The 24783-nt window shown below is 61.2% G+C and overlaps 5 protein-coding genes across 7 annotated transcripts in view; 3 read left to right on the top strand and 2 right to left on the bottom strand.

The window, feature by feature from the left end:
- SF3A2 (splicing factor 3a subunit 2) overlaps nucleotides 1-15199 on the top strand; it is a 138389-nt gene extending 123190 nt beyond the window's left edge. Inside the window, exons 2-10 of one of the 2 annotated variants that reach the window (XM_050770499.1) lie at nucleotides 1966-2018; nucleotides 9005-9167; nucleotides 10128-10199; nucleotides 10315-10361; nucleotides 11634-11743; nucleotides 13252-13301; nucleotides 13381-13521; nucleotides 14104-14172; nucleotides 14266-15199. In XM_050770499.1, coding sequence (XP_050626456.1) covers nucleotides 9042-9167; nucleotides 10128-10199; nucleotides 10315-10361; nucleotides 11634-11743; nucleotides 13252-13301; nucleotides 13381-13521; nucleotides 14104-14172; nucleotides 14266-15066 — 1416 coding nt within the window. In that variant the 5' untranslated portion in view covers nucleotides 1966-2018; nucleotides 9005-9041 and the 3' untranslated portion in view covers nucleotides 15067-15199. Of the gene's footprint in view, nucleotides 1-1951; nucleotides 2019-9004; nucleotides 9168-10127; nucleotides 10200-10314; nucleotides 10362-11633; nucleotides 11744-13251; nucleotides 13302-13380; nucleotides 13522-14103; nucleotides 14173-14265 lie in introns of those variants that run through there. The other variant, XM_050770498.1, reaches the window with a different exon arrangement.
- The window catches only part of OAZ1 (ornithine decarboxylase antizyme 1), a 129747-nt gene that overhangs the window by 90921 nt on the left and 14043 nt on the right, over nucleotides 1-24783 (top strand).
- PLEKHJ1 (pleckstrin homology domain containing J1) overlaps nucleotides 1-24783 on the bottom strand; it is a 42513-nt gene that overhangs the window by 5018 nt on the left and 12712 nt on the right. For both annotated transcript variants that reach the window (XM_050770710.1, XM_050770709.1), the window contains 3 exons: nucleotides 1271-1436; nucleotides 1039-1106; nucleotides 877-943 (listed from right to left, as the gene is read on the bottom strand). In XM_050770710.1, the coding sequence (XP_050626667.1) occupies nucleotides 877-943; nucleotides 1039-1106; nucleotides 1271-1364 (229 nt within the window). In that variant the 5' untranslated portion in view covers nucleotides 1365-1436. Of the gene's footprint in view, nucleotides 1-876; nucleotides 944-1038; nucleotides 1107-1270; nucleotides 1437-24783 lie in introns of those variants that run through there.
- Nucleotides 15439-18620, top strand: AMH (anti-Mullerian hormone). Its single transcript, XM_050770375.1, has 5 exons — nucleotides 15439-16269; nucleotides 16885-17033; nucleotides 17205-17313; nucleotides 17401-17560; nucleotides 17651-18620. The coding sequence occupies exons 1-5, from the start codon at nucleotides 15855-15857 to the stop codon at nucleotides 18504-18506; spliced, it is 1689 nt and encodes a 562-aa protein (XP_050626332.1). The 5' UTR covers nucleotides 15439-15854; the 3' UTR covers nucleotides 18507-18620.
- Nucleotides 18789-23049, bottom strand: JSRP1 (junctional sarcoplasmic reticulum protein 1). The gene is made up of 7 exons (XM_050770653.1): nucleotides 22953-23049; nucleotides 21753-21891; nucleotides 20985-21022; nucleotides 20721-20841; nucleotides 20158-20331; nucleotides 19449-19540; nucleotides 18789-19331 (listed from the first exon to the last, which is right to left on the bottom strand). The coding sequence occupies exons 2-7, from the start codon at nucleotides 21853-21855 to the stop codon at nucleotides 18864-18866; spliced, it is 996 nt and encodes a 331-aa protein (XP_050626610.1). The 5' UTR covers nucleotides 21856-21891; nucleotides 22953-23049; the 3' UTR covers nucleotides 18789-18863.

Genomic DNA, 24783 nt, shown 5'->3' with positions numbered 1-24783 from the left:
CTAAAAATACAAAAATTAGCTGAGCATGGTGGCGCAGGCCTGTAATCCCAGCTACTTGGGAGGCTGGGGCAGGAGAATCGCTTGAACCCTGAAGGGGGAAGTTGCAGTGAGCCTAGATCACGCCACTGCACTCCAGCCTGGGCGAGAGAGCAAGACCCTGTCTCAAAAAATAAATAAATAACAAAGTAAAAAGCGGTTGTCAGGGTGGGCCCTAAATTCTGCTTGGCGTCTGGGAAATGTGGGCACAGACGTGATGCAGGGACAAGGTGACACTTCCACAAACCAAGGAACCTGGAGGATGCTGGCCGCCACTAGGAACTGGGAGATTCCCTTCGGCCTCAGAAGGACCGAGCCCCACCAACACCTTCATCTAGGACTTCTGGCCTCCAGAACTGTATAGAATGTTTCTGATATCTAAGCCACCCGACCTGTGAAATTTTGACAGCCACTCTTGCAAACCAGCAGGGACTCCATCTTTCCCCGCAGAAGGGAATCTCTTAAGACCCAGGAGAACACCCCCCTCTCACTCCCCCTCCCCCCACCTAATGCTAGACCCATGCTAGTTGTGGCAGTTGGGAAACGCTTTGGGTGGGGCTGGCCCAGCCTCTCTGTGAGTACAGCCTGGGCCCACAGGGAAGAAAGAGCAGAATCTGGAAGGAACCCAAGCTTAAGTGGACTTGGCAGGTGGGCGGGATGGTGCCCGCCAGGAGAACCTGACCTTGAGCTGCCCGTGGACAATGCATTCTTATGTCTGGGGAGGGTGGCGCCAGGCTGGGGACACAGAGGAGGCCTTGAGCGCCTGGGGAGGGGACAGTTGCAGCGCTGCTGGTGCCCCGGGCTGCGGGAGGCGCCGCTGGCTTCCCTAGCCCCACTCACTGATGGAGAAGGCGCCGGGCTCTTCCCGGATGACTCTGCACCGCTCCAGCAGCAGGGCTCCGACGGGCTGGAGGAGACACGGGCGCCGGGACGGAGCGGTGAGCACCCGGCCTCCGCGGGGCCCCAGCCTGGGACCCGCCCGCGCGCCCTCGACGCCCCTACCTCGGCCTCGTCTGTCCGGAAGTAGAAGAGGAAATTCACCACCAGCTTCACCAGCCGCCGCTTCAGCACTGCGGGCACAGCGCGCGCTCAGGGGCGCAGGCAGCCCCCGCCCGGACCCCGGCCTCCCGCACCCGGCGCCCCGCCCCGGAATCCGGCCTCCGGCACCCGCGCCCGGACCACGGCCCCAGCCTCCCGCCCCTGGCATTGTCCCGGTCTCCCGGGTCCCGCTCACCGCTGCCCTTCTTGGGGCCCCTCATGCCCAGCTCGGCCGCCATCTCGGCCGGCTGCCGGGACAGCGCCTGCAGCTCCTTCTCGTTGTACCGCATTGCTTCGCGGGGAACGGGAACCTGGACCGCGCCCTCCCGGCCGCCGTCCCCGTTCACGCCGGGGCCGGCGCCAAAAAGGTCTCAGGGCGCAGACACGGAAGCACCGCCGGGGCTAGTGCGCCTGCGCACTTTGGGCCGGCCATGCCGCCAGTCTCCAGTGCGTGGCGCTGGCGACCTGGGGCGGGGGGACGGGCGGTGCACGAGTTGGTAGCGGAGACGGACAGTCGTTACATAACCATTAAATTGAAATAAACCAGACAAAGGTGGAACAGCATCAAGGCACCCCCGCGATGGCTGGCACCCCTTCCTAGAGCGGCCAGGCGCAGGCGGAGGGAGCGATAACGTCTCCCGAAGAATGTCAGCCGCCCCTCGCGAAAGTTAGCCCAGCGCGGCCGCAGCGGACCAAGGGTTCGTTGGGGGCGTTGTGCGCACGCGCGGTTTGCCTTCCAGGCCGGGCGTTCAGCCCCGCCCCCTCCAGCCCTTTCCCTCGCGCCTCCTGACCCTCTGACTTGCGCCGCTGGGCGGGCCGGGCATGCGCACACCAGAGGGCCCGCCCCATTTGCCCCGGAAGTGCTTTCTTTGACCGCGACGCGCGTGCGCCGAACGAAGTCGTGGCGGTGGCGGATCGAGGAGATAACGCGGCCTCAGGCTCTGGTGAGGAGTGGAGCCGGTTGAGGGTGGCGGCCGACTCGGACCGGGGGTTCCCTAGGGAAGAGCGGACGTAGGAGAGAGGAGCTTGCGACAGGCCGCAGGCCGAGGGGCGGGCGGCGGCGTCGCTCCCCTCCCTCCTCCCGTGAGCGTCCGGCCTTGTGCATCCTGTAGGTCCCGCGCTGGGCGGGCCCGGAGGGTCGGGCCCGCTCGGAACTCTATTTCCAAACTCCTGTTGGGAGGCCGCGCGCGGGGGCTCACGCCTGTAATCTCACCGCTCAGGGAGGGCTTGGCGGGAAGATCGCTTGAGGCCAGGAGTTCGAGACCAGGCTGGACAACACAGCGAGACCCCATCTCTACAAAAAAATTTTAAAAATTAGCCAGGAGTGGTTGTTGTACCTGTAGCCCCAGCTACTCGAGAGGATCGCTTGATCCCGGAATGTCGAGGCTGCAGTGAGTCATGATCGCAATTGCACTCCAGCCTGGGCAACAGAGCAAGACCCTGTTTCACAAAATGAAAAAGAAACAACTAAGACTCGTTGGGATCAGATCGGGATCGCGGCTGAAATGGTTTGGGCCTCCTTCCTTGTAGCCGAGAACGCTTCTGCATGCTAATCTATACCTGTGAGTTCACTGGGGCTCTGTAATATAACTCCTGTAAGCCTCATTCCCCTTAAAACGGGAGTGACAGCTTCAACACCATGCCAAAGGGGACCAGAAAACGTTAGCTGGCCCCATTTTGCAGGTGCACATGGCTGTGACCGTTGTTCGTGTGTATCCTTGGAGAACACCAAACAGCCAGGGGGAGCTTTGGAAAAGAGGTTGTTTGCTGGGTTTAACGAGAGAACGGTGTTGCCACCAAAAACTAATTCCTTCCCGCTGGTCCAGCCCCAGGTCTCGGAGGCCACCTTTCCTCAATTCTTAAGCTCATTTCCCCTGGTCCTCGTCGGTTTTTTGTCTCTCTGTTTGTTTGTTTTGAGACAGTGTCTTGCTCTGTCACCCAGGCTGGAGTGAGTGCAGTGGTGCCATCACAGCTTACTGCAGCCTCGAACTCCCATGCTCAAGCCGTCCTCCTGCCTCAACCTCCCAAGTCGCTGGGACCACAGGTGCTCACCACCATGCCCGGCTAATTTTTGTATTTTTTGTAGAGACGGAGTTTGGCCATGTTGCCCAGGCTGGTCTCGAACTCTTGACCTCAGGTGATCCACCCCCCCCCCCCCCCCCACAGCCTCCCAAAGTGGTAGGATTACAGGCATTAGCCACTACACCCGGCTCTTTTTTCTATTTTTTTGTAGAGATGGGGTTTTTCCACTCTGTTCCCTGATCTTTACCTTAGTAAATAACATACTTCTTCCTGGATTTATCAATTTGTAGACATCATCTGCTGATTTCCTGTCACGGCTGTTGAGATTTTCTCCCTCCTATCCACCCACTGCACCTTCGCCTTCCATATCCTGAATGAGTTTCTGTCGTGAGCACAGTTGGTCATTGGTTGTATTTTTTAAATAAGATGCAAAATGTTGTTGGCTGCTCAGGGCCGGGCGCAGTGGCTCACGCCTATAATCCCAGCACTTTGGGAGGCCAAGGCAGGTGGATCACGAGGTCAGGAGATTGAGACCACCCTGGCTAACATGGTGAAACCCTGTCTCTACTAAAAATACAAAAATTCAGCCAGGTGTGGTGGCGGGCACCTGTAGTCCCAGCTACTCGGGAGGCTGAGGCAGGAGAATGGTGTGAACCCGGAAGGCGGAGCTTGCAGTGAGCTGAGATCACGCCACTGCACTCCAGCTTGGGAGACACAGCGAGATTCCATCTCAAAAAAATATATATATACATGTGTATATATATATATACACACACACACATACACACATGTATACGTATATATATTTAGTTGGCTGCTAAAACAAGTAATGTGTTCAACTGGGCTTTTGTTGTAGCATTCTATTTTCCCTTAAAGCTACTTAACTTTGTTTTTACCATTAGCCTTTCTTTTCCCTACTGTTTGTTTATTTCCCCACAAAGCTCCAGCATCTCACACCTATCAGTTGTGTTTTGCACAGGTTTAAATGAATTGATCTCCCCCTCCCCACTGCCCTCCAAGACCCCCGTATCCTCCTCCTCCGAATGGGACTGATTGTGCTCTGCCTGGGTGGAGCTGGTGTCCCAAACCTTCCTGTCCTTGCTGCCCTGTGCTGACCTCTGTTCCCAGTGTGGCCATCTTTTCCTCTTCCTGCTGTCAGAGCAGAACTTCTGGGAGCTTTGGAAGAAATAGATGATTTTTTTCGGGGATGGGGGAAGTCCTTGATTGCCTGAAAATGAGTTTATTTACCCTCATAGTTAGAAGTTTGGTGGGGTATAAAAATCTAGATTGAAAATCCATATTTGGCCGGGCGCGGTGGCTCAAGCCTGTAATCCCAGCACTTTGGGAGGCCGAGACGGGCGGATCACAAGGTCAGGAGATCGAGACCATCCTGGCTAACACGGTGAAACCCCGTCTCTACTAAAAAATACAAAAACTAGCCGGGCGAGGTGGTGGCGCCTGTAGTCCCAGCTACTCGGGAGGTTGAGGCAGGAGAATGGCGTGAACCCGGGAGGCGGAGCTTGCAGTGAGCTGAGATCCGGCCACTGCACTCCAGTCTGGGCGACACAGGGAGACTCTGTCTCAACAAAAAAAAAAAAAAAAAAAAAAAATCCATATTTGTAGGCCGGGTGCGGTGTCTCACACCTGTAATCCCAGCACTTTGGGAGGCGGAGGCGGGTGGATCACCTGAGTTTGGGAGTTTGAGACCAGCCTGGCCAACCCGGCGAAACCCCATCTCTATTAAAAGTATAAAAATTAGCCCGGCGTGTTGGCAGGCGTCTGTAAGCTCAGCTACTCAGGAGGCTGAGGCAGGAGAATCGCTTGAACCTGGGAGGTGGAGTGTGCAGTGAGCCAAGATCGAGCTACGGTCTGGGCGACAGAGCAGGAATCCATCTCAGAAAAAAAAAAAAAAAGGAAAAGAGAGAAAAAAAATCTGTGTTTGCTCAGAACCGTGAAAGCGTTGTTTTCAGTGCCATTCTCGGAAGATCAGTTCCTGTGCTGGTTTCTGATCTTGTCTGCTGAGTTTTCTTTGTCTAGTGGAAGCTGCACGTTTTCCTGGGTGGTGTGCGGTGTGAAATTCCCTGGTCTCCCCGTGCCCTGGGGTCTTTTTATTTTCTGATCTTGGTGAGTCCTTGGTATCTGGACAGTTTGGTTCCTTTTAGTCCTGGGTTTTGTTTTTGTTTGAATTTTCTTGTTCTTACGTTATTTCTGTGATCATATTTTTCATGTTTTATTTTGTTGGGTACTTTTTCTGTTCTCATTCTGGAATGCCGTCTGGGTTCTTGCTTTTCCTCCTGTTTTTTCGACTCTTGGCTTTCCTTTATGAAAGATTTGTTTGGCTCAGCTTCCCACTCTGGTATGGAATCTTTTGTTTGGATCATCCCGTCTGTATTGTTCAAGGGCTTTTTGTTTTAATTCAACTTGGTGTCATTCAGCGTCCCGTTCTGGTTTTGTGGTGCAGCGGTTTCCCCCAATAACGAAGGAGGGAGGCAGCAATCTCTTATTGGGATTCCCATCAGTCTCTTTGTTCTCAGATGCGTGTGTTTCTCTTTAAGAACAAAGCGGCCGGCAGCTCTGTGTGAGCGCCACTTCTCATCCGGGAGGCCAACTGCCCAGTGGTCTGGCGAGGAGCGGGGCTTTTCTTTGAGGTGTGGGGACACCGAATGTTCGTATTTGAGGATTCTTCCTCTTGTGCTGTTTCCCCAGAAAAGACTCCTGGCCTCCCCCTGGGCGGGGGGGCATCTGTGCTGGGCCGCCTGCCGCCTGAGCTGTGCCGAGGAACCGCAGGACTTCCCGCTGCCCAGTCGGCAGGTCGTGATTCGGTCCCCTCTTTTCAGCCTAACGCTGGGCCCCCTTGCTCTGCTGGGCCTGTGTCTCTAACTCCAGAGGTCCTTTTATGCCAGTTCTGCTGGAAATAAAGTTCTGATCTAGTCGAGGGTCGTGGGGGATCAGAGCGTGAGAGCTTCCCCAGGGTGCCGCCACGTTTGAGCTGCTAAGGAGGGACGGTGCGGGTGTTCAGTGGCTGCGGTGGCTAGGCTTGGGTTCAGATGGCTTCTGGGTTTTGGATCAGAGTTTTACTTGGTGAGTGGTTGAGTATTGGTCTGGGTTTAGGTTTCTGTGGGCCAGACTCCACAGGTGACAGCTCCCTGTGACAGCTGGAGCTTGTGTTCTGAGCCAGCCACTGGCCGCTGGGGTGTTCTGTCTGGCCAGTTTGAGAAGTAACTAGGCTCGCCCTAGATGGATTTGAACTCTTGGCTTTGTTAGCATTTTGCCATCTAAGTTCCTTTTCCAGGTCCTCCCAGCCATTGGGTCGTTAGAGCATTCTGGAAATGTCACTAAAATGTGATGGGAAGTAAGTACATCAGGATAGGTTGGTAGCTCTTGGTGTGGCCACCTGCACCTGTCCTGGCCCAGAAGCTGCGCTGCCCCTTCCTGCGTGGAGGAGCGAAGCGCAGGTCGCTCCTGAGACTGAGCCCCGCTCCTCCCGGGCCCTGGGTCCTCCACAGACCGGCTGCTCTTCTCTCCGCCAGACGCTGCTGGCCGTGAGGACACATGGGCGGGCGCTGCGGAGAGTGCAGGCTTGGGAGTAGAGACCAGTGATGGCTCTGCAGAGCTTAGCCTCAGAGTGGGGGCATGGTCCGGGAGGGGCCACGACCGGGAACAAGCAGGGCGTTCGCATGCTGCTGAATTCTTTTTTTTTTTTTTTTTTTTTTTTTTTGAGACGGAGTCTCGCTCTGTCGCCCAGGCTGGAGTGCAGTGGCCGGATCTCAGCTCACTGCAAGCTCCGCCTCCCGGGTTCACGCCATTCTCCTGCCTCAGCCTCCCGAGTAGCTGGGACTACAGGCGCCCACAACCGCGCCCGGCTAGTTTTTTGTATTTTTAGTAGAGACGGGGTTTCACCGTGGTCTCGATCTCCTGACCTTGTGATCCGCCCGCCTCGGCCTCCCAAAGTGCTGGGATTACAGGCGTGAGCCACCGCGCCCGGCCGCTGCTGAATTCTTTCATGATGAAAGGAACAGGCCGTCCTCCTGGGAGAGGGGAGCGCTGATGACTCCCCGAGATCCCTCCCAGCACCAGGCCCCCCCGGGTTCTTGGGGTGCATCCGTGAAAGAAGGCCGATTCCCTGCCTTCTTGCATGTTCCCCCCAGCGAGGGCTTGGTTCGGTGCTGAGGTGCGTGGAGGACTGTGGTTTCTGTGAGGCGTGGAGAGGCAAGTGCAGCCGCGGCCTGGTGGGAGGCTGCTTGCTGGGCTCCCCACGCACATCCCCTGATGTGAGTTTCATGTCGCTTGACCAGGAAATGCTTGAATGTCCTCCAGAGAAAAATTAGGCACTTCATGAACCTTTCGGGCGGCCCCCACACAATCCCGCCCGCCTGTGCGCCGTCCGGAGACAGAACCTCCCAGGCAGTTGTAAGCTGGCAGCAGGGACGGTGGGAGTTGGCGTGGCCTGCGGCTGATGGCGTCAGCACGGAGAGGATGCAGTTCTCCCTGGTCCTGAAGAATGCGTGGTCAAGAAGCCGGAGGCAGGGAGGGTTCCTTGGGGCCAGAGGGTGGCGTTCCCAGCAAAGGACAGTCCTTCTGCTGTCACAGTCTCCTTTTTCACAATGGAATGTTCTTTGTTTTGTGAAGGGATGGCGATGGTCACGGTGGTGGTTTCTCGAAGTTTACGTGACAACACGTAAAAATGGGCATCTCTGGGTGGGCTTTTATGATGTCTGAACTTGTGATGGGGCATCTGTGATGCTGCAGTGAGCCGGGAGGTCCGCCTCACCAGTCACCACGCTGGATCATTTTCATCAACTTGCCCAGGGAATAAAAACTGGGTGGGGAGGGATCCTGGGCCCCCATAGATTAAGGGGTGACTTCAGGCCCCACCGCAAGTCAGCAGCACAGCTGGCCTGTCCCTAAGTGTGCCCCTGCACACCTGTGGCCACTGTGGCCTGTCCCTCAGCGTGCCCCTGCACACCTGCCGCCACCGTGGCCTGTCCCTCAGCGTGCCCCTGCACACCTGCCGCCACCGTGGCCTGTCCCTCAGCGTGCCCCTGCACACCTGCCGCCACCGTGGCACATCACTGCAGATGCAGTCGTTCAGATGACACGGCTGTATCAGCTTCTGGTTCTGGGGTCAGAGTCCAGTCCACAGGGCTCCATTCCTTCTGGAGGCTCTGGGGGAGAACTCGTTTCCTGCCTTTCCCAGAGTCCAGAGGCACCCGTGTCCCTCGCCTTGGGGCCCCTTCCTCCCCGTTCACAGCCACAGCACAGCCTCCGTGACTCAAGGGGAAGAGTGCCAGGAGATGAGAGGAGGCTGCCTTTTGGGGACTCAGCAGAGCCCTCCTGCGCCACAAGCAGATGTGACCGATCTCCCGGATGTTACCCAGTCAGGACACAAAGATCAGTGTCCTCACCTCCCAATAAGTTTACAGCGAACCCAAGAGATAGAATTAGGCTGGGGACAAGTAAGCGCAGCCAACCAGAGAGGGAGTTCAGAGGAAGGCTTGAACACTGGGGGCTTAGGCAGTCCGGGAAGGCTCCCTGGTGGTGGTGACTCGTTTGTGAGAATTTGGCCTTGTCTTCCCTTTATGCCTTCTCTGGGCTCCCCGCTCCATTTCAGGTCTCCAGGCCTTGGCACTCTGGGCTGGAGTGGCTTCCTCTCCATCCCTCACATACGCTCATTTGGAGACAGGCTCCAGCTTCCTCGTGTCTGTGCCTGTCCACAGTGGGCCTCGGCCTCCTGGAAGAGACTGGGTGCACTTTGGGGTGGCCCCCTCAGGGCTGGTTAGACCCTGGCTCTGGGAGTGCAGGGTGAGGGGCTGTCACAGGCTCCAGCCTGGTGGCCTGGCCCAGGGAGGTCCCAGCAGCAGCCCTGAGTTCTGAGCCATCCTTCTTTCTCTCCTCTTGGCCTCCACAGGTGTCTCCCCGTCTGCTAAAGCCCCAAGGCCGTCACCATGGACTTCCAGCATCGCCCTGGGGGCAAGACCGGGAGCGGGGGCGTGGCCTCCTCCTCCGAGAGCAACCGTGACCGCAGGGAACGCCTCCGGCAGCTGGCCCTAGAGACCATCGACATCAACAAGGTGGGCCAGCCACCGTGCAGCCGCCTGTGGCGGGGGCTCGGCTTTCCAGGACAGCCCTGGAGAGGGTGCCAGAGGCTCTTCCCGGGCCTCCACCCAGCCTGGGCGGTGCAGCCCCGTGTCCAGATGCTCCCCTGTTGCCCCGAGCAGCTACAGCTCCCATCTGTCCGCCTTAGAGAGCAGACCCTCTGTGGCTCTGAGCCCCGTGTGAGAGTGTTTTGTTCTGTCCAAAACCTTCTGTTTCGCATCATTTAATTTTCTGGGAGTGGGGAGAGCTTATGTCAGTCCAGCCAGATGTGGTGAAGGGCAGCCTTTGATGTTAGCTTGTGCAGGGGCGGGGATGAGCCGGGTCCCCTCAGCACTGTGGACATCGGGACTGGAGCACTCTGTGTACCCTGACACGCCCCACGGACCTGGCCTATGACGAGGGCTCTGTCGCTGTCCCTGTCTTCCAGATGAGGTCGCGGGTGGAGGGGTGCCCCAGCCACAGATGGTGGAGTTAGCCTTTGAACTCCAGCGTCTGAGACGAGAGGCGTGCGCCTGGCTGCCCCGGCTTAGGGCCTGGAGATGGGCGGGTCTCTGGGCCTTCAGTGTAGCCCATTTGCTTTTCTTGTGCCTGTGTCTGCCTTGTGCCGACCACTGGCGTGGTGGCGTGGGCAGCGGACAGCTCCCTGCATTGGGAGTGACCAGGAGTGCTGTGCTGACTCTGCCTCCCTCTGACTCAGAACCACCAGGAAGGTGGTGTGGGGGGCTCCCTGGGAACCCCGCTGCTCAGAGCCTGGGCCACAGCCCCAGGCGGTGACACCTGTGCTCACAAAGGCCTCCGGCCAGATCCCCCGTTTTCAGAAACGCTTGACACCGTCAGGGACAGCCATGCTTGTACAGAAAGGGGATCCTGCGTCTGAGGGCCCTGATCGCAGCAGGCCTCGATCTGTCTAACGGGCGCCTGTTCTTCCCCTCCAGGACCCGTACTTCATGAAGAACCACCTGGGCTCCTATGAATGCAAGCTGTGCCTGACGCTTCACAACAATGAGGTGCGGCCTCTGCCCGGCTCCGGGCAGCTCGCGGCGGGCTGAGTGGCTGACGTCAGGGGACCTGCCTGTGTCTGTCTGCCCGGCCCGAGTCATGTGTGTTTCCTTTCCACTCCAGGGGAGCTACCTGGCACATACCCAGGGGAAGAAGCACCAGACCAACCTGTGAGTACCCCGTGCCCCTTTGATGCCTGGTGCTCCAGCAGCTGTCGGCTCAAGTCTCTGTGAGCCTCACGGGCCACTGCTCCACGGCCGGGAAGCCAGCCTGGCCTGGGCCTCCCTGGGCGCTGGAGTACGGTTTCGGGGGAGCATTAGAGAACAGAGGCGTGGATGGCTGAGGCGGGCAGATCACTTGAGGTCAAGAGTTCGAGACCAGCCTGACCAACATTGTGAAACTCCATCTTGTGCCGGGCGCGGTGGCTCAAGCCTGTAATCCCAGCACTTTGGGAGGCCGAGACAGGCGGATCACGAGGTCAGGAGATCGAGACCATCCTGGCTAACACGGTGAAACCCCGTCTCTACTAGAAAATACAAAAAACTAGCCGGGCGAGGTGGCGGGCGCCTGTAGTCCCAGCTACTCGGGAGGCTGAGGCAGGAGAATGGCATGAACCCGGGAGGCGGAGCTTGCAGTGAGCCGAGATCCGGCCACTGCACTCCAGCCTGGGTGACAGAGCGAGACTCCGTCTCAAAAAAAAAAAAAAGAAAAAAAGAAACTCCATCTTTACTAAAAATCTAAAAATTAGGCTGGGCATGGTGATGCACACCTGTAATCACAGCTACTATGGAGGCTGAGGCAGGAGAATCTTGAATCTGGGAGGAAGAGGTTGCAATGAACCGAGATGGCGCCAGTGCACTCCAGCCTGGGTGACAGAGCGAGACTCAGTCTTATTTAAAAAAAAAAAAAAGAAGAAAGGCCGAGCGCAGTGGCTCACGCCTATAATCCCAGCACTTTGGGAGACCAAGGCGGGCAGATCACCTGAGGTCAGGAGGGCAAGACCAGCCTGACCAACATGGAGAAACCCCATCTCTACTAAAAATACAAAAAATTAGTCGGGCATGGTGGTGCATGCCTGTAATCTCAGCTACTGGGGAGGCTGAGGCAGGAGAATCGCTTGAACCTGGGAGGCGGAGGTTGCGGTGAGCCAAGATCGCGCCACTGCACTCCAGCCTGGGCCACAAGAGCAAAACTCGGTCTCAAAAAAAAAAAAAAAGCAGAGGCATGGAGTTGTTGGTAGGACCCCAGCCAGGGACAGTGAGGAGCATGACAGGAAGAGAACGTGCCTGTCCTATCCCTGTTCTCAGCCAAACCCCAGGGCCCCTCCCAGGCCCCTGGCCCTCCTCATCCCTCAGTTTGTAGTGAGCTCCAAGGTCAGGGGGCCCGTGGCCTTGGTTCCTGTGTGTGGAGGGGCCCCAGCACCACGTCCATCCTGCCTTCAGGGCCCGGCGAGCCGCCAAGGAGGCCAAGGAGGCCCCTGCCCAGCCCGCACCTGAGAAGGTCAAGGTGGAGGTGAAGAAGTTTGTGAAGATCGGCCGCCCAGGCTACAAAGGTGAGTGCCCGGAGCGGCGCTGGCCACAGCCGCTGCTGCTGCATGAATAGGTTCTTTGGGCTCCAGTGCAGGAGGCGCAGCCCTGAGACCCTCATTCCTGAGCCGCTGTTTTCTGGCCTTGGTGGCCATCCCTCACCCACCTGCAGCCTCTGGCGTTGTGTCTGGGAGCTGTCAGGCTGAGCCCGATAAGCACCCGTCTCACCCAGCGGCCCCTTTCCCAGCTGAGCCACAGTCTGTGCCCTCCTGTCCGAGTGTTGTGGAAGCTTCTGGGGAGTCTTGCCAAGCCAAAGAGTGGAAGTGGAGGTGTGGTGAGCCCTGGCACACTCCTCCGGTTAACCTTGAAGCCTCTGAAGGAGGACAGGAAGAAGCGGCTGTTAGAGGCGGCTCCTCCGGGACCCTCAGCAGTGGGAATGGCAGGAGGTGACCTGGTTCAGAAAGCCAGGGAAGCTGCCAGGGTGGAAGAGACAGACCTTGTGTCTGTAGGGTCAGGAAGGCGGGCACGCTACCCAGCAAGTGTTCTTTTTTTTTTTTTTTTTTTTTTTTTTGAGACAGAGTCTCGCTCTGTTGCCCAGGCTGGAGTGCAGTGGCGTGATCTCCACTCACTGCAAGCTCCACCTCCCAGGTTCACACCATTCTCCTGCCTCAGCCTCCCGAGTAGCTGGGACTACAGGCGCCCGCCACCTCGCCCGGTTAATTTTTATATTTTTAGTAGAGACGGCGTTTCACCATGTTAGTCAGGATGGTCTCGATCTCCTGACCTCGTGATCCACCCGTCTCGGCCTCCCACAGTGTTGGGATTACAGGCATGAGCCACCGCGCCCGGCCCCAGCAAATGTTCTTTACGGAAGATGGGGACAGCCTGTGTGCCTGGCCTCCAGACAGGAGCCTGCAGGGCACAGGCCCCGGGGCAGGTGCGCTGGGTGGACGAGGGTGGCTAGAGCAGCAGACTCCTGGTGGGGAGGCCCTGACAGGTCCTGAGCTTGGGCTCAGGGCAGTGAGGAGGTGGAGGGCTTGTGAGTGTGCGTGCCTGAGGCTGCTTGGAGAGTGGCCAGGCCGTAGGCGGCCCAGCAGCCATTCTCGGGGTCCAGGCTGCTGAGCTCTGGTGGGAAAGGCATCCTCTCCCGCTCACCCTATAGATGGTGTTGGCCCTGTTCAGGCAGCCCCACTCTAATCCCAGAGCCAGGGTGCCAAGGGCCGCTCCCTACCCAGTGGCCCCGACTCCTGCTGGATAGTGTCCCAGCACCCTGGGTGAAGGGCTCTGGGGATTAGGACAAAGGAGTACCACCCTCGGTCCCTGCCCAAGTGACTCCGCAGGTAGCTCAGCCCTGGTGCACCTGTGCCTTCACCTATACCAGAGTCCCAGAGCCTGGGCGGATTGGTGGTTGCCTGGAGCCACAGGGCCTCCCCTGGGGTCTCGCCCTCGTTCGGTGGGTGGCATTAGCCTGCCCCAGGTCCCTCAGCTTTGGGGAGGACAAGCAGCCGGGACCTGAGAGCTTTCTGTGTTGCAGTGACCAAGCAGAGGGACTCGGAGATGGGCCAGCAGAGCCTCCTCTTCCAGGTGAGATCAAGGGCTTGGGTGTGGGGGGCGGCCGAAGGCACCTGAAAGGTGGCGCTGCCACCCGGCTGTGTCCCCACAGATCGACTACCCTGAGATCGCCGAGGGCATCATGCCACGCCACCGCTTCATGTCTGCGTACGAGCAGAGGATTGAGCCTCCGGACCGGCGCTGGCAGTACCTGCTCATGGCCGCTGAGCCCTATGAGACCATCGCCTTCAAGGTAGCATGGCTGTGGGGTCCCCTGGGCCCCAGGGCCCCCTGAGATGTGCAAGCCAGAAGGATCTGCACAGGCTGGGCAGGGCGCCCCTCCTATCAGGCTGTGGGGTCCCCTGGGATCCCCGAGACGGAGCCAGAAGGGTCTGTGCAGGCTGGGCAGGGTACCCCTCCCATTGGGCTTTGCAGGAGGGGGCCTGCTTGGGCTCCACTGTGCCCATGGAGAAGGGAGGCCGGCAGGGCTGAGCGCTGGGCCTGTGAGGCCTTCGCCAAGTGACCTCGCTTCTTGGTCTAGGCTGCTGGAGGGCTTCCCACAGCCTGTGCCTACGCCTGGACAAAGCAGCCATCAGGAAACAATACAAACGGTGCCTGTCCAGGGCGGGGGCCAGCGTGTGCTAGCGTGGAGGCCGGGTCTGTGTCACTCCACAACTGAACCCTGTGCCCATCGAAAGTCTTACCAGGCCGGGGCCTTCTCTTGGGCTCCCAGGGTGGAGTCTGGGCCGGGGAGGCTAACGCCTCAGGCTCCCTGCCTGATGGCTACCCTGAGGTCACAGGGACCAGGAGCCCTCTCTGTCCCCCGCCTTCCCAGGTGCCGAGCAGAGAGATTGACAAGGCGGAGGGCAAGTTCTGGACACACTGGAACCGGGAGACCAAGCAGGTGAGTGGCCGGCCCTGAGCTTGGCTCCTTCCTGCCCGGCCCCGGTGGCCCTAGCCCCGCCCGCGCCTGCCGAACCTTTCTCCGTCTCTCTAGTTCTTCCTCCAGTTCCACTTTAAGATGGAGAAGCCCCCGGCTCCGCCCAGCCTCCCCGCCGGCCCCCCTGGGGTGAAGCGGCCTCCACCTCCGCTGATGAATGGTCTGCCCCCTCGGCCACCGCTGCCCGAGTCTTTGCCACCGCCGCCGCCGGGAGGCCTACCTCTGCCACCCATGCCCCCCACGGGGCCTGCACCCTCAGGGCCCCCGGGACCACCCCAGCTACCCCCGCCAGCTCCAGGGGTCCACCCCCCGGCCCCAGTGGTGCATCCCCCCACCTCTGGCGTCCATCCCCCAGCTCCTGGGGTCCATCCCCCAGCTCCTGGCGTCCATCCCCCAGCCCCTGGGGTCCACCCACCAACCTCTGGGGTCCACCCCCCGGCTCCCGGAGTCCACCCTCCAGCTCCCGGGGTTCACCCTCCAGCCCCCGGGGTTCACCCACCAGCCCCTGGAGTCCACCCACCAGCCCCTGGGGTTCATCCACCAGCCCCGGGGGTCCATCCTCCCCCATCAGCGGGAGTTCACCCCCAGGCCCCAGGGGTACACCCAGCAGCCCCTGCTGTTCACCCTCAGGCCCCGGGGGTGCACCCACCAGCCCCAGGGATGCACCCTCAGGCCCCGGGAGTCCACCCCCAACCTCCCGGGGTCCATCCATCAGCTCCTGGGGTCCACCCTCAGCCTCCTGGAGTTCACCCCTCAAATCCTGGGGTACACCCCCCAACTCCCATGCCCCCAATGCTGAGGCCCCCACTCCCCTCCGAAGGCCCAGGGAACATACCTCCCCCTCCCCCAACCAACTGAGAAGCTGCTCCCTCCCCCAGCAAGCTCAGCGCCAGGTGCTCCTGCCTTTTGCCATCGAGAGAAGGCTGCTCTTTTGTACTGCCCCCTGCTCATTAAACAGCCTTCCCCAGCCCCGAGTGCACCGATGTCTGCAGCGCCGCCCTCCCTTGTCAGTGCTGTGTGGGAGTGCCAGGCACAGCACCATCCCTGCGTTTGCGCCGACTGGGGAGGGCCTGGGGCCTGCCAGGAGACACCTGTGGGAGGCCTGAGAGACAGCTGTACCTTGGAGGTGGCCTGGTGGAGGACAGACTCCACCAGCCAGCTAGGAGGGGGTCTGGGGTCCTGTCCTGGGGAGGGAAGAGCAGACTCTTGTGATATCCTTGGGGTCTCCAGATAGCCCACCAGGGGTTGGGAGGGTGAGCAGGGACAAGGCGCCCCCACTGACTTGGGACCCTCCTCCTCCAGGCCCACCCGTTAGCACCCAGGACATCTGGGCCCCCCGCCCCCAGCGCTGTCTAGTCTGGCTGCTTGGCCATCACTCCCAGCCTGGTTTCCACTCCTGTGCCTTCTGGGGACGGGCCCTCAAGGACAGCATGTTGACAAACCAGGCCCAGCTCTATCGCTGTGGGGAGGGAGATAGGCTGCTGGCCACAGAAAGGGCTCTTTGAGAAGGCCACTCTGCCTGGAGTGGGGGCGCCGGGCACTGTCCCCCAAGGTCGCGGCAGAGGAGATAGGGGCCTGTCCTTTACAAACACCCCACCTTCCACTCGGCTTCCACAAGGCGGGCAGCCCAGCTCCTGGCAGCACCCATGACGCGGGACCTGCCTCTCACCAGCCTGACCCTGGTACTGTCCGCCCTGGGGGCTCTGCTGGGGACTGAGGCCCTCAGAGCAGAAGAACCAGCTGTGGGCACCGGTGGCCTCATCTTCCGAGAAGACCTGGACTGGCCGCCAGGCAGCCCACAAGAGCCTCTGTGCCTGGTGGCACTGGGTGGGGACAGCAATGGCAGCGGCACCCCCCTGCAGGTCATGGGGGTTCTGAGCGCCTATGAGCGGGCCTTCCTGGGGGCCGTGCAGCGGGCCCACTGGGGCCCCCGAGACCTGGCCACCTTTGGGGTGTGCACCGCCGGTGACAGGCAGGCTGCCTTGCCCTCTCTACAGCGGCTGGGGGCCTGGCTGCGGGACCCTGGGGGGCAGCGCCTGGTGGTCCTGCACCTGGAGGAAGGTACGTGGGGCCCAGCCCCGAGCTTGGCACCGCCGGCCTCCTTCAGGTGGGCCAGGTCCTCTTAGGGAAGATCAAGGGCTGGCAGAGCCCACACCCTGGGCAGGGAGGCTGTGGTCTTGTTCTGGGACTGGGCTGTGGGTCCATGGCCTGGAAGGTGGGCACCGCGCTCTGTCCTGTCCCTGAAGCCCAGCCCTTAGACCGGCCCCTGCCGCAGCGGCAGGGAGAGAGCTGCTGTCTTCTCGCCACCCGTGAAGAAACCACCCTGTGGCTCGGGGCCAGTGGAACCCTCCTCCCCACCGCCCCACACCTGGCCAGCCTGTTCTCGGGGCCACTGGCCTGAGAGACTCCCTGCAGGGAAGGGGCTTCATCGGGCGCCCTAACCCAGAGACCCCAGGGCGGCAGCCCCACCCACAGCCTCAGACGCAGCCTCTGCCTGCCCGGGCGGTCACCGCTCCCTGGCTGCAGGAAGGCAGTGAAGAGGGACACTAGGTCCCCCGCTCGAGGCCCCCTGCACAGTGGCCAGAGCAGCAGGGACGGATCCCAAAGACTCCCAGGGGAGTGTGGGACGGGCCTGGCCTTCAATGGCTCAGGCGTCCCCTGCTGTCCTGGCTGCAGTGACCTGGGAGCCCACACCTTCGCTGAGGTTCCAGGAGCCCCCGCATGGAGTAGCCGACCCCCCGGAGCTGGCGCTGCTGGTGCTGTACCCTGGGCCTGGGCCTGGCCCTGAGGTCACTGTGACGAGGGCTGGGCTGCCGGGTGCCCAGGTACCAGGGAGTTGCATGGGGCATTGCCTGGGCCGAGGCAGGGGCATGGATTTGTTGCAGGGTCTGCGGTACTGAGAGAAGCGCAGAACCAGTGGCAATGGGAGGAAGGGCACCGGTAGAGCAGGGCTGGCTAAGCCTCCATCCAGCCGGGCTGAGCCCTGGTCTCCACAGAGCCTCTGCCCGTCCCGGGACACTCGCTACCTGGCGTTGGCGGTGGACCGCCCTGCGGGGGCCTGGCGCGGCTCCGGGCTGGCCTTGACCCTGCAGCCCCGCGGAGAGGGTAGGTGTGCGTGGAGAGGGACCGGGCGCCGGGTCGACTGCCCTCAGCCCCCAGCCCCTGAGCCAACCCCGCGCCCATCCACCGCAGGCTCCCTCCTGAGTACGGCCCAGCTGCAGGCACTGCTGTTCGGCGACGACCACCGCTGCTTCACGCGGATGACCCCGGCCTTGCTCCTGCTGCCGCGGTCTGAGCCCGCGCCGCTGCCCGCGCAAGGCCAGCTGGACACCGTGCCCTTCCCGCCGCCCAGGTGCGTGCAGGCCCGGGGGCATGGGGCAGGAGCAGACGGGGGCGGCGTGGTCTCGCGCCCGCTCTCAACTCCCCTAACTGCGGGTTCCAGGCCATCCGCGGAGCTCGAGGAGTCGCCGCCCAGTGCAGACCCCTTCCTGGAGACGCTCACGCGCCTGGTGCGGACGTTGCGGGGCCCCCGGGCCCGGGCCTCCGCGCCCCGCCTGGCCCTGGACCCGGACGCGCTGGCCGGCTTCCCGCAGGGCCTGGTCAACCTGTCGGACCCCGCGGCGCTGGAGCGCCTGCTAGACGGCGAGGACCCGCTGTTGCTGCTGCGGCCCACCGCGGCCACCACCGGGGACCCCGCGCCCCTGCACGACCCCACGTCGGCGCCGTGGGCGACTGCCCTGGCGCACCGCGTGGCTGCCGAGCTGCAAGCGGCGGCTGCCGAGCTGAGCAGCCTCCCAGGTCTGCCTCCAGCCGCAGCCCCGCTGCTGGCACGCCTGCTCGCGCTCTGCCCAGGCGGCCCCGGCGGCCCCGGCGATCCCTTGCGAGCTCTGCTGCTTCTGAAAGCGCTGCAGGGCCTGCGCGCGGAGTGGCGCGGGCGGGATCCACGCGGGCCGGGGCGGGCACAGCGCAGCGCAGGGGCCACCGCCGCCGACGGGCCGTGCGCGCTGCGCGAGCTCAGCGTAGACCTCCGCGCCGAGCGCTCCGTACTCATCCCGGAGACCTACCAGGCCAACAATTGCCAGGGCGTGTGCGGCTGGCCGCAGTCCGACCGCAACCCGCGCTACGGCAACCACGTGGTGCTGCTGCTGAAGATGCAGGCCCGTGGGGCCGCCCTGGCGCGCCCCCCCTGCTGCGTGCCCACTGCCTACGCGGGCAAGCTGCTCATCAGCCTGTCGGAGGAGCGCATCAGCGCGCACCACGTGCCCAACATGGTGGCCACCGAGTGTGGCTGCCGGTGACCCCTGCGCCTCGCGGACTCCTGCCCCGAGGGGCCGGACGTGCCCCAGCTCGCGCCCCTTCCCATATTTATTCGGACCCCAAGTATCGCCCCAATAAAGACCAGCAAGCAACCGAGTGGGGTGTCCGTGCGTGTTAGAGGGGCTGCCCGTCTCTCCTTGCGCACGGCCTGGGTCCACCCTGTAGCGCTCGCTGTCTTTCCCCTGCCTGAAGCGCCCCGCGACGGTCTTTCAGACCCCGGACTCGTTGCCGGGTCCAGGCGTAAAGAAGCAGATGACTCTGCGGCCGCAGCCCTCGCTTTATTTCGCCGGAGTCGCGGGTTGTCTAGAAGGGGTCCCTGGACTCGGGCGCGGGCCGGCTTAGTCCCGCCCCTTGCCTGCGCGGAGCTTCTGGCGACTCCCAGGCCGCTCCTCCTCGTAGGGACGCCTCGGGGAGACCCAGGCCTGCCTCTTCCTGGGCTCGGCGTCCCTGGAGTCCCGTGCCCACGGCCGATGGCCCCCTTCGCGTGACTCCCAGCGCCGAGGCAGGGCTTCCCGGGGCTCCCTGGCGGCCCGTGGCCTCTCCTCCTTCCGCGGCCTCTCTTTCTTCGGCCTCTCCTCCTTCCGCGGCTTCTCCTTCCGCGGTTTCCCCTCTCTCCGAGGCCTCTCCTTGGGTCCCCGGTCTGCGAGGGGCGCACGGTCCTCCCCGACGGCCTCTCCGGTGGCCTCGCCAGGCTCCTCTTCGTCCTTCTCTGCAGCCTCCCGACTCCCGGGAATCTTGGGTCTGATCTCTGCCTCGGTCCGGGGCGCAGGCAGCGCTGATGGGGGCGCCTGGGCCTCGAACTTAGGCTGCAAGACAGAAGGTGGGGTCCTGGGGTAAGCGCCCACCTTGCCCCCGGCCCGGGCTCCTTCTTTCCCTGGGGATGAAGGCCCCACTGCCCGCGGTCACTGGAAGGAAGCGCTTACCAGGGGCGACGATGGCTCCCTCGGGGCTGAGCTTGGCGGGACCCAGGGCTCGGGCGCACGCGCTTGGACTGCTGCCTCCCCAGCCACGGCGTCTGCAGCGACAGGGTCGGAACCTGAGTCAGCTGGGTCGAGGCATGGACCACACTGTCCATCCGTCCCTCACCGCTAGAGCCCCCCTCCCTGGACAGTTGGAGTGGGGCTCCCGCGGTACGGCTGAGGCTAAGGATGCCCGGAGCCGTGGGAAGGGACTCCGGGACTCCGCTGCTGCGGAGCGCCCCTCCTCCGAACCTCGCTCTTTCAATCCGTCATTCTTCCCCCCGACCACGGGCTGTAGGAGACCCCTAGCAAGGGACGGGTCGCAGGAGTGCCCCCGGGGGGCGCTCACTAGCTGAGCTGTCCCCAGAGAGGGCGCAGGAGGAAGGCGGCAGAACGCTGCGCGGGAGGAGGGGTTGCACAAGGTCCATCCGGAAGCCAGAACCTACTCGCGGCGAGGGAAATGGGCCCCGCAAAAGGTCCAGACGGGATGAGAGGGGCACGCAAGGCCCGTCACATAAGGGGAGATGTACAAACCAACTTTGGAGGCGTGCAAAACCCAGCCCTGGGAAGGAGGCTCCCAGACCCCACCCTTGCGTCACAGGGCCCTTCCTTGGAGGAATAGGCGCACAGGTGGACCCCAGCCTCGCCCCACCTCTGGGGAGCCCGCGCTCACCGCGGCACAGCTGGAAAGCCGAGCCCAGCAGCGCCACCAGCGAGGCGAGCACCAGGCACTTGTTGAGCGACAGGTCTCCCCAGGGCAGCTCCTGGCTCAGGGCCGGGGGTTGCGGCGGCGGCTGCGGGGGCGGCGCGGTCTGCGCCTTCTTGCGCGCGGGGGCGCTCCGAGGGCCTGCGAGGGCAAGTGCGTGCTGCGCTGTGGCCACTGGCTCTGCGCCGCCCCATTCCCCGGGCACAGGGGGCAAGAGAGAGGCCTGCGCCCTGAACCTGGCTCGCCCTGCCTGCCTGTGCGGCCCTGGGCGCAGGTGAACCCAGCCCCGGTGCCCCGCAACTGCACGGGGATGCCCAGAGTTTCTGGAAGTTAACTTCCGGGAGCTAAGTGGCTTAGCCGGTATTATCACGCATTAGTAGAGGCTCCCGGCCCGTTGACTCGCTGCCTGCCACACTTCGATGCCACTCAACCAGGACACCCCCCAAGATCCAAGGACCCACCTCCGGGACCTGAGCCTCACACCAGTCCGTTCCCACCCCACACCTCACCCACGCCTCCTGCAAACCCACTGGCTCCGGCTTTCAGCCTCTCCTTCCCCGTTCCTGGGGTCCCCCTGGCGGCAGCCTCTTTTTCCATCTTCTTGGGCCTGGTGTCCACACTGCGGCCTTCAGCCACCGGCTCCTGAGAGTCCTGTGGTTATCATGAGACATTCCACATGTTTCCTTCCAGTGCCAAACCCTTCCCGTGGGCTTTAGACACCTGCCTCCCTTGGTCGGCTTGTCCCCAACTCCCCAGGCGTCCTGGGTTAAAGGCTGAGGGTCCCAGCTACTCACGTGGGGCGGGCTGCCGGAGTCGGCCAGCCTGGGTGTTGCTGTGAGAACAGAGGGAGAGTCAAGGTTGTGGGGACCCCCCAGGCCAATCCCACCCTCTCCCCTGGCCCTGCTGGGTGACGCGCGGGTGACTAACCCCATCTTGTAGATAAGAAAGTAGGTGGAGGCCAGCACAGTGGTTCACACCTGGAATCCCAGCACTTTGGGGAGGCTGAGGTGGGAGGATCACCTGAGCCCAGGAGTTTGAGACCAGCCGGGGCAATACAGTGAGACCCCATCTCTACCCCAAAAAAAAAAAAATTAGCCAGTTATGGTGGCCGGCACCTGTGGCCCCAGCTACTTGGGAGGCTGAGGCACGAGGATCACTTGAACCTGAGAGGTCGAGGCTGCAGTGACCTATGATCATGTCACTGTACTCCAGCATGGAAGACAGAATGAGGCTCGGCCTCAAAAAATAAAAAATAACAATAATAAAAAAATATAAAAATACAAAGAAAGCAGACAGGCTTGGAGACAGCTTTGCCGGAAGACACAAAGCATTTCAGTGGCAACGCAGGATTGGAACCTAGATCTGTGTAGCCCAGCACCTGTCTTCCTTGGGGGCTCCTTACAGACCCCTGAGGCAGATGAGGGCCAGGGGTTGAACCTGGGGAGCACAGTTTAAGCCAGTCCAGTGTGGAAGGCTAAGAAGCTCTGGTCTCTGAAGATGGGCCTCCTGGCTCACGGGGACCATCAGGGAGGGGCCTCCTCCCGCCAGCACCACAAGGGTACCTGGAGCCCTGTCCTCCTGGGGCTCGGCCAGCACAGAGTGGTCCTCCAGGGCCTGGCAGCTGCCCAGGCCGCCATCTAGCTCCTCCCAGGCGCTGGTTGCCATGGAGATGACTGGAGCAGCAGCAGGTCCCGGGCCAGGCTGGGAGGGGTGGGGAACAAGGTCTTGCATTTACTGAGTCCCTCATGGGCCTGGGCCTGACCTGGAGGTTCTGTGGACACCAACTAACAGGCCCTGTCCTGCCACCCTCAACCGAGTCTGTGATCTCTGCCTCAATCACCCCTCACTCGGGAAATTCACACTCATACCAGGCATGGCCCGGCACCCACACCAGGCATCTCCCTGACCCTTCATGCCAGCCCTGGGGCCCCTCCCTGTAGCCCAGCCTCGCTGGGGCCCAATATCCATCAGCACAGCAGCCAAGGCTGCTCTGGCCCAGAGAGGGCGGGAGCCCCTGCAGGGCAACACAGCAGTAAGTCCCAGACACACCCCAAACCAAAACTCTTGGCCCCAGTGTCAGCTCATGTTCTCTGAGACCAGGGACTATTTTTATCTGGTGCCCGAGGCCAGCGGGACAGGCTAACAGGTGCCCCAGCCCCTCCCAAGCCTCTGCTGTCATGGGGTCTCCCTCTGGGCCACCCTGACCTGCCATTCTGGGCACTTACATCCCGCCGCATGACCCTGTGAGTCTACAGGCTCGGGCCCCAGCAGCAGAACCATCCTGGCTCTGGTTGTGACAGGCCGGGGCAGGGGAGGAGGGTCCCGGGGGCGGTCTTCTGATCCTGACACAGAGTACCCTGCCTTGTCCCACTAACTCTGTTCCCATATGACAGATGAGGAAACTGAGGCTAGAGAGAGCGCCATTGGCTGGAGGGGGCAAGGAGCTTCAAGTCAGACCTGGAGCTGTACTCTTCAGGGTCTCCATGGCCTCTGGCTGCTGGGATTAGGGTGTCCCTATATCTAGGCTGAAAAACCACCCAGCCCTGGGGCTCCAAGACCTGGAAGGGGCCTATCGCGTGGCCATGGGGGAGGGGCCCAACAAGCATGGGAGGCTGGTGTGCGGCCCCTGTGTGTGCGTGGGGGGCAGCTCTAGGAACTGGGGACCCTTACGGTCCTCCGCAACACCCTTCCGCATCCCAGGAGCCCACACCTCTGCTCGGGACTCCCCCAGCCTCACTTCCTTACCCCCGAGCCTCACTTACCCGCCAGCCGCTTTGCTGAGCCTTGTGGACAGGATGGAGGATGGGGAGGGTGGCCCCGTGATGGACGGCAGCAGGTGGCTGGAGACCGGGGGTGGGCCAATCAGCAGGCCCGTGGGAGTGAGGTCACAGCCGGGAGTCCTCCACCCTTCCCTGCCATTGCAGCGGGGCAGGGCATTGCTCCTACTCACTCAGCCCTGGCCACTGCCATGCCAGGGAGACACAGCGCCTGCAGCTGGGACTACAAGCGTGCACCACCACACCCGGTTAATTATTTTTTATTTATTTTATTTTATTTTATTTTATTTTATTTTTGAGACAGAGTCTCGCTCTGTCGCCCAGGCTGGAGTGCAATGGCCGGATCTCAGCTCACTGCAAGCTCCGCCTCCTGGGTTTACGCCATTCTCCTGCCTCAGCCTCCCGAGTAGCTGGGACTACAGGCGCCCGCCACCACGCCCGGCTAGTTTTTTGTATTTTTTAGCAGAGACGGGGTTTCACCGTGTTAGCCAGGATGGTCTCGATCTCCTGACCTCGTGATCTGCCCGTCTCGGCCTCCCAAAGTGCTGGGATTACAGGCTTGAGCCACCGCGCCCGGCCTTTATTTTTTTTTTGAGACAGAGTCTCGCTCTGTTGCCCAGGCTGGAGTGCAGTGGCGCCATCTCGGCTCACTGCAAGCGCCGCCTCCCGGGTTCACACCATTCTCCTGCCTCAGCCTCTCGAGTAGCTAGGACTGCTGGCGCCTGCCATCGCACCTGGCTAATTTTTTTGTGTGTTTTTAGTAGAGACGGGGTTTCACCATGTTGCCCAGACTGGTCTCGAACTCCTAGGCTCAAGTGATCCACCCGCCTTGGCTTCCCGAAGTGCTGGGATTACAGGTGTGAACCACCGCGCCCTGTCTCTATGCTTAACTTTTTGAAGAGCCGCTAGTCTCTTTTCCAAAGTGACTGCACTGTTTTACCTGCTCAGCAGCCACATAGGACCGTTCTAACTTCTCCACATCCAACTCATCATTTTCCAGTTTCTTTGTTTGTTTTTTTTATTGCCAGCCTAGTGGGTGTGAACGGCATGATCTCATTGTGGTTTTGATTTGCATTTCCCTGGTCAAAATAAATAGCTTTTTTTTCTTTTTTTTTTTTTTTAAGACACCCGGTCTCAAGGCCAGGCACGGTGACTCACGCCTGTAATCCCAGCACTTTGGGAGGCCGAGGTGGGTGGATCACGAGGTCAGAAGATCGAGACCATCCTGGCTAACACGGTGAAATCATGTCTCTACTAAAAATACAAAAAATTAGCCGGGCGTGGTGGCGGGCGCCTGTAGTCCCAGCTACTCGGGAGGCTGAGGCAGGAGAATGGCGTGAACCTGGGAGGTGGAGCTTGCAGTGAGCTGAGATGGTGTCACTGCACTCCAGCCTGGGCGACCAGCGAGACTCCGTCTCAAAAAAAAAAAAAAAAAAAAGAGAGACCAGGTCTCCCTATGTTAGCGAGGATAGTCTCAAACCCTTGGCCTCAAGCAATCCTCCTGCCTTGGCCTCCCAAAGTGCTGGGATCACAGGCGTGAGCCACCGTGCCTGACCTCAATAGCATTTTCATCTTCTTATTCTCATAGGGTCTTGCTTTGCATTCCTTTCCTGGAAGGCTCAGCTCTCCCAGAAGCAAAGTCTGGACGCAGGGCTTCTGTGGGCCTTTTTTTTTTTTCTTTTTCTTTTTTTTTTTTGAGACAGAGTCTCACCCTGTTGCTCAGGCTGGAGTGCAGTGGCATGATCTCAGCTCACTGCAACCTCTGCCTCCTGGGTACAAGCAATTCCTCTGCCTCAGCCTCCTGAGTAGCTGGGAT

The sequence above is a fragment of the Macaca thibetana genome, chromosome 19, assembly GCF_024542745.1.
Source record: "Macaca thibetana thibetana isolate TM-01 chromosome 19, ASM2454274v1, whole genome shotgun sequence".
In the NCBI taxonomy this organism is placed as follows: Eukaryota; Metazoa; Chordata; class Mammalia; order Primates; family Cercopithecidae; genus Macaca; species Macaca thibetana.
Note: the sequence above shows the minus strand (reverse complement) of the source record. Positions and strands in the feature narration are given on the sequence as shown.

Coding starts and splice junctions, on each gene's coding strand:
- JSRP1 (XM_050770653.1), bottom strand. CDS start 21,855: ATGGCAACCAGCGCCTGGGAGGAGCTAGATGGCGGCCTGGGCAGCTGC. Junction 21,023..21,752: donor CCAGGAGGACAGGGCTCCAG/GTACCCTTGTGG, acceptor CTGTTCTCACAG/CAACACCCAGGCTGGCCGAC. Junction 19,541..20,157: donor GGCTTTCCAGCTGTGCCGCG/GTGAGCGCGGGC, acceptor CTGTCGCTGCAG/ACGCCGTGGCTGGGGAGGCA.
- AMH (XM_050770375.1), top strand. CDS start 15,855: ATGACGCGGGACCTGCCTCTCACCAGCCTGACCCTGGTACTGTCCGCC. Junction 17,034..17,204: donor CTGGGCTGCCGGGTGCCCAG/GTACCAGGGAGT, acceptor TGGTCTCCACAG/AGCCTCTGCCCGTCCCGGGA. Junction 17,314..17,400: donor CCTGCAGCCCCGCGGAGAGG/GTAGGTGTGCGT, acceptor CATCCACCGCAG/GCTCCCTCCTGAGTACGGCC.